This window comes from Trachinotus anak, unplaced genomic scaffold, assembly GCF_046630095.1.
Source record: "Trachinotus anak isolate AG129_WGS33_773 ecotype Australia unplaced genomic scaffold, CSIRO_AGI_Tana_v1 ptg000039l, whole genome shotgun sequence".
Classification (NCBI taxonomy): Eukaryota; Metazoa; Chordata; class Actinopteri; order Carangiformes; family Carangidae; genus Trachinotus; species Trachinotus anak.
Genome location: NW_027273890.1, coordinates 2,882,874 through 2,896,371, shown reverse-complemented (window position 1 = coordinate 2,896,371; position 13,498 = coordinate 2,882,874). Strand labels below are relative to the sequence as shown.

The following is a 13,498-nucleotide window of genomic DNA, read 5'->3' as shown; positions in this document are numbered from 1 at the left end:
CAAGCTCCATTTAAACCCATTTAAATGCTAATTCGTTATTAGGTTACAGCAGAAACGTTGTGCTATATATACACTGTGTGACCTGCTGTGCACTGACTGAGAGACACTCTGGGTTACACCAACAACTCACTGGGATTAATTCATGAGATGTGCAATAATTTTGCTCAAATACTCTGTTTTATCAACACTTTTCCCTCCAAAACGTGACATATATATATATTAACAACCGTATAGCCATATTTCTACTGAGACACATTAGCAATTGAAAGTATAAAAGCCCCACCTATGTAACCTAGTAATTTGCATTCTGACATATATCGTACACTCAGTTTTGAACAATGCATGTTCAAAACATAGTTGGAAATATATTATGCAAATGAGCCCATGGCAGAACAGTCAGGACACAAACACGAAGGCTGAAAAGAGGAAGATGGTGCAGGTGTTGGAATAAAAATTTCTCTCCCTGGGAGGTTGGAGACTTTTCAAAACACACTGGATAACCCGTAAAGTGCACGGCTGGCAGGTACTAAACACTGCTGTTGTTTGGAAACTTCTGCAGCCAACACTTTTCTGTGTGAAAATGCAGACAGCAACGACGACCACAGAATCAGATCATTGTGTTTTTAACACTAAAGTTTGTTACAAAGACAACACATCACTTAAGTATCAAACTCTCCCCTCTTACCTGAAGTAGCCAATGATGAAGATGGCCACCAGCAGAGAGCTGAAGGACACCGCGTAACCAACGGTGTACATGATGTACAGCCGCTCAAAGAAGTCTTGCTGTGAACACAGAGAGAAATATTCACGGTGAAACAGACTCACAAAGTACACACAAACATCACTCAGCGGATCAGTTTCCATCTGTCACTCAGTGTGAGTTTTGTCAGATGATCATTAAAACAGTTTGGCAGCCTTAAAGCCTTAATCTCCGACAGACGTAGGGCTTTCAAAATGCTTCTAAACTGGGAAAGCTTATGTTTATCTGAAATCTATCTTTTCAAGCACTGGTCAGACTGACAGGAGCCAGACGACTCAGGTGAAACCACGAACAAAAGGTGGCTGTAGCTCTCTCCCTGGTGGTGTCTTTTCTTCTTCACAGAGCAGATGAAGAAGCCTCATGGCTGCTTAGATGAGTAGGTAAAATATCAAAAGGCGAATAAAGGAATCAACTTAAAAGTAGTGAACATTTAAAATCTATATTTATATTCAATAATCAATTTTCAAAATAGTCAAGGCGATTCATGTGTATGTTAATATTTTTAAATGTTGACTTTTCTTCATCAACGTCCTTGTTTTCTGCAGAAAGCCTACATTTTTCTAGAGTTTACACAGAGAAGTGTATCTGATAGAGTCGTAGATTAACTGACTTGTGTCCAAGTCTTGATCTGAGTCACAATATATCAAACGACTATCCCCGGCATGCACCTGTCTTCATGTAAAAAAAATAAATAAATAAAAAATAGCAACCAACCATTACACACAGTGGCATAGCAAAAAATAAAACAGATATTTACCTCTGAAGTAGGTTGAGACCAAAAGAGGGATAAAATGTGAACTAACATTGGACTTAACTCCAAATAAATACTAATATTGGTCTTTATCTGCTGTGTAACATATTTGCAGCATCGTCTTTACAAGGTGATAAAATAATATACCACTGTTGTGTTTGAAGCTTGTTCTGCTGCCCCCCGGTGGCCAAAATAGCATTTATTCCGCTTTAAAGTTAAGATTTTCCTAAAAGTCTTAACAGCAAACAGATCATTACGACTCCACTGCATTAATGACCATTCACTCATCATGGTGAACAGATCATGTAGGTTCAATTATTGTGCTGCTACTCATCGGTTTCTGGAAACTAATGACTGTGAAACGCTGCTATATGATGAGTGACCTGCTTTTGAGAACTGTTTACTTTGTTTCCTTACAAGATGCTTGAGACCTGCGTCAGAGGGAAAGGGATATTTAGTGGGTTGCTACCCGTGAGGGAGAGGATTACAGAGGTAAGATAAGAAAAACACAATCCTGCTACACAAAAACAGCATCTGAAGCGGAAGCCCTTTGAAAGAACGGCTGCCTGTGATGCAGGGTCAAAAGTTGACATTGCTTTAAAGAGGTAACAAGCAAGAAGAAGGTGGGAGCTCCTGCTTTACAGAAGCTGTTCATCATGTGAATTTGAATCTTGATAGCAGAAAACTTATCTTTGCACATGGTGTCCTTTATAAAAGAGAGTACACAGCGCTGTCTAGCATCTAATTTCATTTTCAAAGAACATCTATGATTGTTCACTGTCAGGAGCCACAATAGCTCAGAGATCGTGGGTGATTTTCAGCTTTGATTGCTACATATGCGAACAACCAGTGCGTAAAACTGAAGTGAGAAAACAGACAGTTGGTGAGTCCTTCACTAACTGTCTGTTTTGTTTTAGCTTTTTTATACTTAGCTTATTTGAGTCTCCACACATTGTTACCTGGTTTTTAATATTGCTTTATGTATTGGTCCTTGGCCAGGTCTCCCTTGAAAAACGAGATACTAACCTCAATGGGATTAATGAGGTTAAATAAATATTCAATTTGAAAATAAAACTGGATTAGTTTATTAACCAGCTCAGCTGCTGCTAATAGATATTTTTATAGTCATACTTACTTTCTCCTCCTCATCACTGGGCTGAAGGAAGCGCAGACACTCTGAGTAATTGGTCCATGTTTTGTTCCATCGGTCCACAAACACCCAGGAGCCGTTGACGTCACATTTTCTGTAAGCATGTCCTGTAGACACATATTTTAAAAAGATTTTGGACATTAGCAACTAATTTCAGAAAAATGGGTTTGGTCACAATCAAAGCTTTTCACACAGATGAAAAAACATCACAAGAGGTTCAGATAACTGATGTTATATGTTGTGTTTTTAGGAGAAGGTCACTACCTTTGTGAAATAGATTTTTGCCCTGCACAAGCGATTAGAATTATTTTTGGCTAATTACACCACCTCCTCTCTGGACTGTGTGGGCATGTACAAACAGCACCTGATTGACACCTTCCTCACTGTTAGACAGGGAAGAGAACGGGCATAATAATCACTAATAAAATTAATGATGGTGAATTCCATTTAGCTGCTGCAGGTTCTGGGTCCTGGTTTTGTTCATGTCCTTAAATAGAGCAGAGCACTCATGCATCTTATCAGTAACTCCTGCACATCTAAAGGCGGTAAGGGACTCACATAATGTGTAATAATATTAATATCATTCATACTGCCTCAATTTATCTACATATTTAAAGTTCCTTGCTGTCTTCCAGGTCTCAGTGTTGGTGATGGTACAAAAAAAACCACAGACTGCAGACTGTTGACCTTTGTGGTTGAAGTCATAAATGTAAGACGGGCAGGGAACCTTGGTGACCAGCCCTGGGGAGCCACGGGGCCAACAGATAAGACCGTCCCAGTCTGGAGGGCACAACTCATCTGCAGTGAGAAGGAGAGGAAATCAATTCAAGGTTATTTTTGCTAAAAACCTGTATTACTATATGTTTATTTGCTCCATAGCTGATTAATATTGTATTGTGACGACTAATCTGACAAATGATTCTTGATTATACTTATTCTACCTTAACCTAAATTTAGCCTGAACTCTGGTTGGTTGTTGATAAAATTCAGGTCAAAGTAATTTTCTTAATGTCAAGTGCTTTCTTTGACAGAAGTCATCTAATTATTAAACTCTTTCTATTCAGTCAAGTCAAATAATTTATCACCACTGGACAGTCTTTCAAGAAGACAAGTATTAATCAGTCAGATGGGCTGCGTCTGAAAGCAGTAATAGGTCATCTTCTGGCTGCCACTGGGATAATCTTCATATCTTAAAAGTTCAGTTTAAAATACTTTCAAACTCATCATAATAAGAAGCGGCTACAGTTTTTCCTTCTTCTATCACACTGGCTCTTCCCTACACCTCTCCCCCTAACAGTGACTGTCCAACCACAGCAGGCCTGTCAAGCTTTGGGTTTAAGTGGTTTGCAACTATTTCCTCAGTGCACAGTGCAGATCAGTGCTGTTGCCAAAAGGTAAACACAGACTGTGGAAATACTGAATTTAAATACTGGTTTCCCCTGGTAACAATGCTGTCACACAATATGAGGTATATGTAGGTACAGAAAACTACCTCTGAAGATGCAAAACAGGTAACAGGTAAAAAAAAAAAAAGCACATTTGTATATCTCCCCTAAATTTTACACAGAGAAGTGTATCTGACAGAGTCGTAGATTAACAAACTGGGTTACATTAGTTTGAGGTTACAGGTTACGTTTAAAAAAGCCTCGTTCATAAAAAGCACATTCACTATGTAGTATTTTCTCACTGTGTGGACGTTGGTCCCGGACGCTGTCAGAATTTAGAGCAACATCAGCTGTTCAATGCTGCTCTTTGTCGTACTGGAGAAAGGGTTAACATTAGCTTCATCAGCTAGCTAGAAACTGTCATGTGCTGTGATCACATTGCTGTGATTAAAAAAATTGCTATGAAGTTGCGTGAAAAATGTGCCAGGGTTAGTTCTGTAAACTGTGCTGGACTGTAAAGCTTGAAAGGCGTAACGACAGTTGCCTAAATGAGAGCAGCAATTGCAAACATTCAATCTTCTGAAAATATAATTTCTCTGTATGTATTTAATAAATCCAAGTAACAGACACCAAACAGCTTCAAAAACCTTTCTCCACTGTTTCTCCTGTTACGGGTTCTGAATACTTCCACCGTTTAGGATGCCACTTGGAATTACATCACTTCCACATGAACATGATGAAAATTCAAAATATCCAAATTATACAAAATTGTGTAACATTTAACAAAATTGTACCTGCATGTTCACATGTGTGTTTTGTACCTGTGGACCCCTGGTCAGTGCTGGAGAGGTTCTGGTCACACTGCAGTTTGATTTCGTAAAGGATGTACATCTGCTCCTGTGCAGAGAGAGGACCATCGAACCCCATCTGTGGAACAAACAGGATCACATCTTTGACCCCTGCATGAGTGTAAACCTCCCACTGCCTGAATCTGCTTTTTCAATAACATTTTGGACATCTCACCAACTGCTCTGGAGAGTTGAGGAAAGTTGTGACAACATAAACTAAGACAGAAAGGAGTGAGAAACAAAGTTTTACTGCACTTTTTTTATTCTTGTTATACATGAATCTTTGCTAATCGAATCTTTATTGGCTCACTTTCCATTTATATATATAACATATATAATACTGTCTGCTGCTGTGCGATGATTATGACAGTCTCATGGCACGCTAGTGCAATTATACACTCACTGAACACTTAATTAGAAACGTCATATTAACACTGGGTAGAGCCTCAGACAGGACAGTGAAGAGTGGCCGCGGGTCGAACCAGGGAGTCGCCTTCTGAAGAGCATTCGTGCACATGTGGTGTGCGCTTCAACCACTCAGCTCTGTTGACATGAGTGTGTCTCATCATTTCTGAAGATGTGTCAGCTGAACATTCATGGTGCCAACCTCCTTTGACTGCAGGCCACTGAAGTACACTAAACACGCCGTCACGGCATTGAAATGATGATGATTCATATTAAGGGGCCTAAAGTGTGCCAGGAAAACGTTCCCCACACCATTGTTCCAGCAGCAGCAGCCTGGACTGTTGACACACGACGGGTTGAGTCCATCTGACCCTACCATCTGTGTTCCTCAGCAGAAATCAGTATTCATTAGACCAGGCAATGTTTCAGGTCCTCATTGGTCCAGTCTTGGTGAGCCTGTGTCCACTGTAGCCTCAGATTCCTGTTCTTGGGTGGATTCTGGGAAGCTTTTCTGCTCACCACAGTTGTGAAGAGGGGTTATCTTTCTGTCAGCTCCAACCAGTCCAACCATTCTCCCTATCAGCAAGAGGTTTATGACCGCAGAACTGCCACTAACTGGATGTTTTTGACTTTTTCGTACCATTCTGATTAAACTGAGAAAGTCCCAGGAGATCATCAGTTCCAGAAATGCTCAAACCAGCCCATCTGGCACCAACAATCACAGCCACAGTCACTGAGATCATGTTTATTTCCTCATTCTGATGTTTGATGTGAAGATTAAATGAAGCTCTTGACCTGTAGCCTTATGATTTTATGCATAACACACAGGTGTTTCTAATAAAGTGCTCTGTGAGTGGAGTCTGGCTGCTTTACAAAACTAGAATTACCGTCTCACGTTTGTACACCTCTGCCAGCCAGGAGTTACACGATATGGTCACATATCTCAGTTACTGCGTTGAATAATTGCCAGAAATGTTTTTGCAAAACATTGTGATGCCAAAGAGACGCTGATCTTTGACCATTAAGAAATAAAATGTCATCACTTAATAATTTTATCCTATTATTTTGTGTTAAAATTTGTCATAATTGGAGTTGATTGTTCAGGTTAGAGAACTTGTTGACCGGACAACATAATGTCTGACCTGACATTATGTTCTTCTCCAAATAAGCAAAAAAAACATTTCTCTCAATAAATGAAATGAAGCACTATTAAAAACTCTGTGCTCTGTAAGATCATTTTTAGTCGTGTGGTTGATGGAGTTGACATCAGTTGGTAATATTGATTTGGTTAACTTTGGTCTGATCAGTCACTGAGGTCGAAGAACAACTTGCTGATTTGAGTATTGAACATGTCTTTGCCACTCATGATGTCACATGTCAGTCAGCTACACTCAATTAACATAAAATGTGATTTCCCATGAATTTGCCAAAGAGGGGACACTTTGAAAAGACCATCTGTGTACACGACAAGTCCATCTGTGAAGCCATCTGACAGACAGTTTGGAAGAGGAGTGAATGACATTAGCACATCTATACAGACAGTTCTGCCTTATTCTTAACCTAAATGCTGCCTCTGCTACACAAGTGAAACCCTGTGACCCCCTGTGTCATAAAAACTCAATTTCCAACTTTAGGAGCTTGATATAACAAACACTGACGTTTGATTTTTAACCTGTGATGTCATCTCTCCTTGTTTACGTTTGACAGTATGTGCCTGCATCACTAAAGCCATAAAAACTGGAGTTTTTTTTATCCTGCTGCAAAGAAAGGCAATAATTGAGGAAAATATAATACATCCTTATTTCAGCTCCATTACACAGATTACGTCAGTATTGACTGCATTCGTGACCCATTACAAGAAATCCTCTGATAGACTCATTTCTAATAAAACATTTTGTTATCATCTCATAACTTAAGTGGAAACATTTTTTAACCAAAAAAAAAAAAATTACACTGAACAAAAAAGGCTTTTTAAGTATTTAATCACGGGTAAAATTGCATATTGTGAGATTTGGACGTTTACTTTAGACACAGCACAGACTATAACTGTCTGTGTAACCCATTCACTAGTTATTTAAGTTATTTTTGCCTTTATTCTGAAAGGACAAGAAAGTCAGCGAGAGAGAGAGAGAGAGAGAGAGAGAGAGAGGGATGACGTGCAGCAAAGGGCCACAGGTGGGAGGCAGGACTAAGCCTGTGCAGGTACACACTCTACCAGGTGAGTCACCAGGCAAATCCATTAAATAGTTGTTGGGATATTTCAGTCTGGACTGAAAAACAGAAAGTTAACAGAACATTACCCCACGGCACTGTTTCATCTTTCAGGACTGATTTTAAAGTGATTTCCCTTATTCAAGTTTTAAATTATATTCTTATATCAAAGATCCCAGAAATAGTGAGATCCACCTCTCCCTATAAGACTTACATGCACACTGCTTCTTATTAAACCCTAAAACTCAGGAATAAGCCATCACTTGATTGTTGGAATGACGAGGTTTCTTATTATCTAAAGAGGCAATGAAAAAGTCAAAGGCTTGTATTTGGAGCAGTGGTATTATCCATGGATTTGACGTTTTATTAATGTTGGTTTTCTAATTACTCTTTCATACCTGATTTCTTTGTTTTACTTTTACCCACTGTTAACTTTATTCTTCTCAATTTGTTTCATTTATTTTCTGTAATTACTAGAATCAGCAGTACTTCCTATCAGTCTCACCAAGATCTATAAATTACTTGTTCTTTTCTTTTCTAACTCCTGAACTCCAAGACATTTTCTCAAAACCTGAAACTTGTGAGTCTCCCTTGTGGAGTAGACAGCTTGTGCCACCTCTAGATCTATAATGTCAGGTCAATAAACAGATGTACAAGTGTTAACAAACAAGATGTTTTCATATTAAGTATCATATTCAGACCTTTTAATAGTCACGTACAAAGTTCTGACGGACCACTCAAGCAAACTGAATGTCTTTTACGAACTCTCACCATTGTTTAGATGTACATGCCTCAGCAAACACAATGGAAGAGGGTGGTTTGTGAAGTGTGTGTCATTTCCCGGGATGTTTATTAAAGTAAATTATCTCGATGGTGTTTCCCAGTTTCATGATGACTGGAATGATAATTGTATTTTAGTGGTTGTGTTTACTTAACTCAAAGCATTTCATGAAGGTTAGGAAAGATCTATGCCATCTTAACTATTGCACAAATAAAAGTTGTCTTGAAGCAGAAGCTGGGATGTGTTTACTTCTTCCAAAACTATAATTTTCATGTAACCACCATCTTTCCCTGCCTGTTTTGTAGCCTTAACCTTACCACACACAAGACACATTACACATACCCCAGTCTTCAGAATAAAAGCATGCTCTGTACACCCACCATCCACCCCAATCATCTCCCTGTGGCTCCTGCACTGCAGCCCAAGAACATGGCACTTAATCTACTGTGAAAGGATAGTTGAAGTAGCAACTACACTGCCTTCAAAACATATTAAGTCACATCACATGAACTTAAAATCTGCAGGAGAAAGGGTTGCATGAGGAGAGAAGGAGGAGAATCAGGAGTCACAGACAACAAGGATCTGCATCTGCAGCAACTCGCCAGCCTCGAGGTTTCCATCACAGAAATAACTCTGCTGATCTCTAAATTATGACAACATGTCAATGTTGACGTGGCCAGCTGTGTCAGTTTATCAAGGATAATGAGGTTGCCATTGCTGACTTAGAATCAATCTATTTATATAATAATATTACATAAAAAGGTGGTGTGCAATAAGTTTATAACTTTCAGTAAAAATGGCAGCATCATTTACAACTGACTGCATAATCACAAAAGCCAACAGTCATATATATATGTATCAGGCAACATTTGATATGATGCCACATTCTGGTAAATGTTCCCCTACAATTTACTATCTTTGAGGAAACCAGGGCCAAGTATCATTTAAAGGTTTTTCAAACATTTCAAAATACTCTGCATTCAAGTTAAATGATATAATGTCCATGATGTCAAAGGTGTCAACGTGCTGATTTTGATGTGTGATTCATGTCCATGTGCTTGCAAATGAGCCAAGAGCGTATCTTAATGTCAGAGGCCTACATTTCTGCACCAACTCTTTTTCATCATATCATCAGAGAAATGACACCAAATATACAACATGTGCATGTTTGCAAGGTCAAGAGGGAGCTGTTTACCAGTATCTAAGATGATTAACGTTAGAAAAACATCATTAGAGATTGAGTCTCATTTAAGTCAGTTGAGGAAAACATGTGGAACATCTATGTAAATGCACAAACTGTCCAGTTTCACTTGACAGCTTGAAATGTGCAGCTACGAGTTGCAATGAGTGCAAATGCTCGTATGAAAGAGACAACAGGGCTTGCACCGAGCAGCTGTTGCGGTTATGATTCAAGCTGTCACGGTGCCAAGGTTCTGATTCAGTTTATCAAGAAAGCTCCTAAAAGCCTGATATTTCTGTCTTGGCACAACACTACTCAGCGAGGGGTAGAAAGAAGCTTCCAGCTCTGGGCTGTGACCTAAAATGGCTCAATCTGCCATGTTTTAAAGTTTCACCACTCAGCGTACCCCGCTATGACTTTTCACAAAGCAGGCTCACATACTGTATATAAATTACCAGCTCAGCCAGCTAAGCTAGGTCGGCTTTACCTTTTATGATTCCTGCCTTCTCAATTTCTCCACAAATCCACAATTTGTTCAGTCATTCAAGTAGAGCTGGTGTTGTACCGAGCCATCAAGCTGCCTAGCTAAATCCAGGAAATAACACAGAGACAAATGGCAAGAAGTGTGAATGAAACTGACACAGGAAGTTGTAAATCGACTTACAGAAACAGCTAAATAACTGTTAAATGGGCTAATTCTGTAATCAGTGTGAAGAACTGATCAATCCCAGTAACACCTGGGTTGTTGTTAGTTGTTAGTTTGTTCCCTTACCTCCTTACCTTAACCTGAAACTAATCCTGCCCAGTTATCTCTGCCTACAGCCTACTGTTTACCATAAGCCCTACACACACAACACAACACAAGTGCGACAAAACTACACTTCTGTCTGACACTTCTGTCAGGTGAAAGCACAAAGCACTAGAGACATTTGAAAACAGCCTTCCAGTGATAAATATGTAGGAAGTACCCCCGCTCCATTTAAGTGAGTAAGTTACATTGACATACTAGTGTGGGACTGTCTGTCTGCAGTGGGAGACACATTTTTAATCATTTTACTGATTCTAATATCTGGGGCTAGAAAACATATTCACCATATGGCCAAAGCTTTTCTTCTAAATTATTCAAAAGTTAATCTACTATTTGCGATTCATTCTATCAGTCAGTGGCAGTGTTATGGCAGCACAGCTCACGGTAAGCTGAGTCCTCGCAGTATTTTTTTGAATGTCTTTCTATCATTAATTTCAGTGGATTTGGTGCTGAAGGTGCTGTCCATGGTGCTGATACAGCAGGCGGACTCCCAAGGATTCAACTCCAAATAGTGACACAGTGACAACCATGTTGCAGATCACACGTCACTCTGAATAACTCCGACTCCTAAAAGGTCAGTGACTAATAACTGTGCAAGTCTGGAGTCAGACTTTCACTCCAGGCTCACATAACTCTCTTTCCTTTCTGCGGCAGCTCATCACCGCCACCGTTCAAAACAGATCTTTCGAAATCGAATTTTGTCTTTTTGGTTTTACTCTTTTTAGGGGTTTGCACCAGATGTAATATCACTTACTAATTCAACGAGAAATTATAGGCTGTCATCTGAAGTTAAAAAAGACCAGATATAAATTGATCTGTCAGGCATCCAATATGGGCAAATATTGGTTAATACAACTCCTCAAATGAGCTCCTGACAAGTGCAGCTCATAATAAACACTGAGACCTTGTGCAGTGCCAGTGTTGGACTGATTCTGTGACGACTGACGAAAAGGTTTGAATGAAAAGAGACAGTGTTGGTCTGATATCAACAGGTTATGTTTCCAAAATGTATAGAAACTATCAGAAAAGAATACAGGACAAAATATATGACTCTTATGCTTTGTTCCCTGGTGATGATGTTATAGAAATGGCTTGAGAACACAATATGCACACAAAACAAAGATGGGTTGAGGATTAGAAAAATACATTGTTCAACAGGAGACAAATAGTAGCCGAAGAGGTGTGTCTCAGAAAGGAAAAACTAAAATCCCACCTTTAGATTTTCCATTCAATAAACTGAAACATGATTGGTCATCTGCCCAAAACAATCTAATATTGACCTATTGGAAAAATTCAGGAAATTATCTATAAACTGTGCACACTTTAATGTGTGCGGGGGGGGGGGGGGGGGGGGGGCTTCCTCAGATCATCTGGAATGCAGTTATCATGTCTTCACTATCCTCTCCTTTATGAATCCCCACAGACACACAGGGGCACAGAGTACAAAGCACACCACAAAGTGAATAACTGGTTAAAAAAAAACCTCTTTTCATGCTTGTTCCTTTTGTATCTAGCGGCGCTGTAACAGCCCAATGCTGAGGACAGATGATGAAGACAAGCTGCAGCTCCATCCAGAGATCTCAGCTCTGTGAGTGGTGTCTGCTCAGAGGTGAGTGAGCCCTGTGGCTACATGTTCTGCTCATGTGCCATCTTTCTTTTCTCTTAGCGACTCTTCCAGGCTAATTGATTTTTTTAAAAATCTCATTATGCTGACACTAAGCTGTTTCAAAAGGTTGGAGTCTTCCTCACCTGTGCGTCCACCGACGTCCAGCACAGGGAAAAGTTTATGAGAAATATCCAGGAGAGCAGGTTCATAGTGCGTCTGTCTGCCGTCGGCTCCAGCAGGGTTAGAGAGAAGCACTGTGTCCACCTGAACTGACGCGTCCTCGGGCTCCAGAGAAACACCGTCTCCGCTGTGGGTGATCACTGGACGACAGCTTCACATTTTTAGAAAGTTTTATCGCAAGTTGTCCAGCGCAGGAGGACGGACGCGGATCTCCAGATCCACGTGGTGCTGCAGCCCGGGTCCTCCTCCTCCCGGCGGCTCCGCGGAAACGCCTCCACAGAGAGCAGCCGGCTCCGCGGTGCGTCTGCGGCTCAGCGGCGGGGGGGTGCAGGGCTCAGGCCGCCACCGCAGGCTTCCGCCTGTCTGTGACGTGAGGGGACGGGGAACGAGCTCCACGTCCACCGTGATGAAAACTTTTGTCCGTGAAAAATGCACTCAGCGTGTGCGCGCTCTCTGGAGCAGAGTTGCGCGCCCCCGGACACTGATCCACCGGGTACTGACTCATGACGCGCACTGCTGGTAAAGCGGTCAGGGCAGCCGCCACCCCCCCACCCCCCCGGCGGTAGTTTCGGTAGTTTTTTTTTATCTGAAATAACCTCCAGGCTGCTAAATTAAAATGTGCGTTTTAATTAACATTTATATATCTGCTGGGATCCATGGTAAAATATCCAACTTTTGGATTTTTCTGGTTCGGTTCCATAGACTGTATAAAAATGGACGTATACTCCGGGTCTGCTGATGCGGAGCTTTAAACCTTCATTCTATCTAATGACCATCAGGAGGCGACTCCACTGGTTGGAAAAAGAAGTCTGATTGTATTGAAGTCTGTGGGAAAATGTCTCTACTTCTCACTTCATTTATGACCTCAGTAAATGTTTTCCTGATGAGTTCATGGTCTCAGTCTCTAGTTTCAAGTCTTCTTCAATACAACATGATGTTCATTTCTAAATTATGGTCCCATTTAGCGGAAAATGGACCATAAAGCAGGGTCTGCAGTAGGGCGGGGCTACCGTGTGATTGACAGACTGTGCCACACATGGTGACCTGCCGACAATCAGGCTCAGCAACCTAACAAGTGGCTAAATGAGACTACAGAGGTTGTGTGGGATGTTAACGTCATCATGCCAAACATGAAAACTGATCTACTCACTCGTCCACCTTCACCGCCTCCTTGTGTTCATCCTCTTGCAAACTATTACTAACTTTCTAAGTGGAATGGCTTTTGAAGAAGAGGTAAGCAAACCAAATCCGTTGGAGGATCAGTGGTGGTGATGCTGTAGTCATTCGTCTGCCGTGTTGTTCACTTATAGCCTTATTTTTCTTGTGTTTTACCTCTGGCAATTGTATTTAGGCTTAAAAAAAAATGTGTTCATTTTGCTTTATAAAATCTAAAAGGATCATAAACTGTTGTTTGTCACAGATCTTATTTTCTG

At 40.6% G+C, this 13,498-nt stretch overlaps 1 protein-coding gene across 2 annotated transcripts in view; it reads right to left on the bottom strand.

Moving 5' to 3' along the window:
* The window catches only part of pth2ra (parathyroid hormone 2 receptor a), a 47,619-nt gene extending 34,844 nt beyond the window's left edge, over positions 1-12,775 (bottom strand). For both annotated transcript variants that reach the window (XR_011687186.1, XM_071472653.1), the window contains exons 1-5: positions 12,029-12,775; positions 4,868-4,973; positions 3,349-3,459; positions 2,647-2,768; positions 686-783 (exon numbers count right to left, since the gene is read on the bottom strand). Coding sequence is in view for 1 of the 2 variants with exons in the window: in XM_071472653.1 (XP_071328754.1) it covers positions 686-783; positions 2,647-2,768; positions 3,349-3,459; positions 4,868-4,973; positions 12,029-12,094 (503 nt within the window). In the remaining variant the exon portion in view is untranslated. The remainder of the gene's footprint in view (positions 1-685; positions 784-2,646; positions 2,769-3,348; positions 3,460-4,867; positions 4,974-12,028) is intronic.
* Between the last annotated feature and the right edge of the window lie 723 nt (positions 12,776-13,498).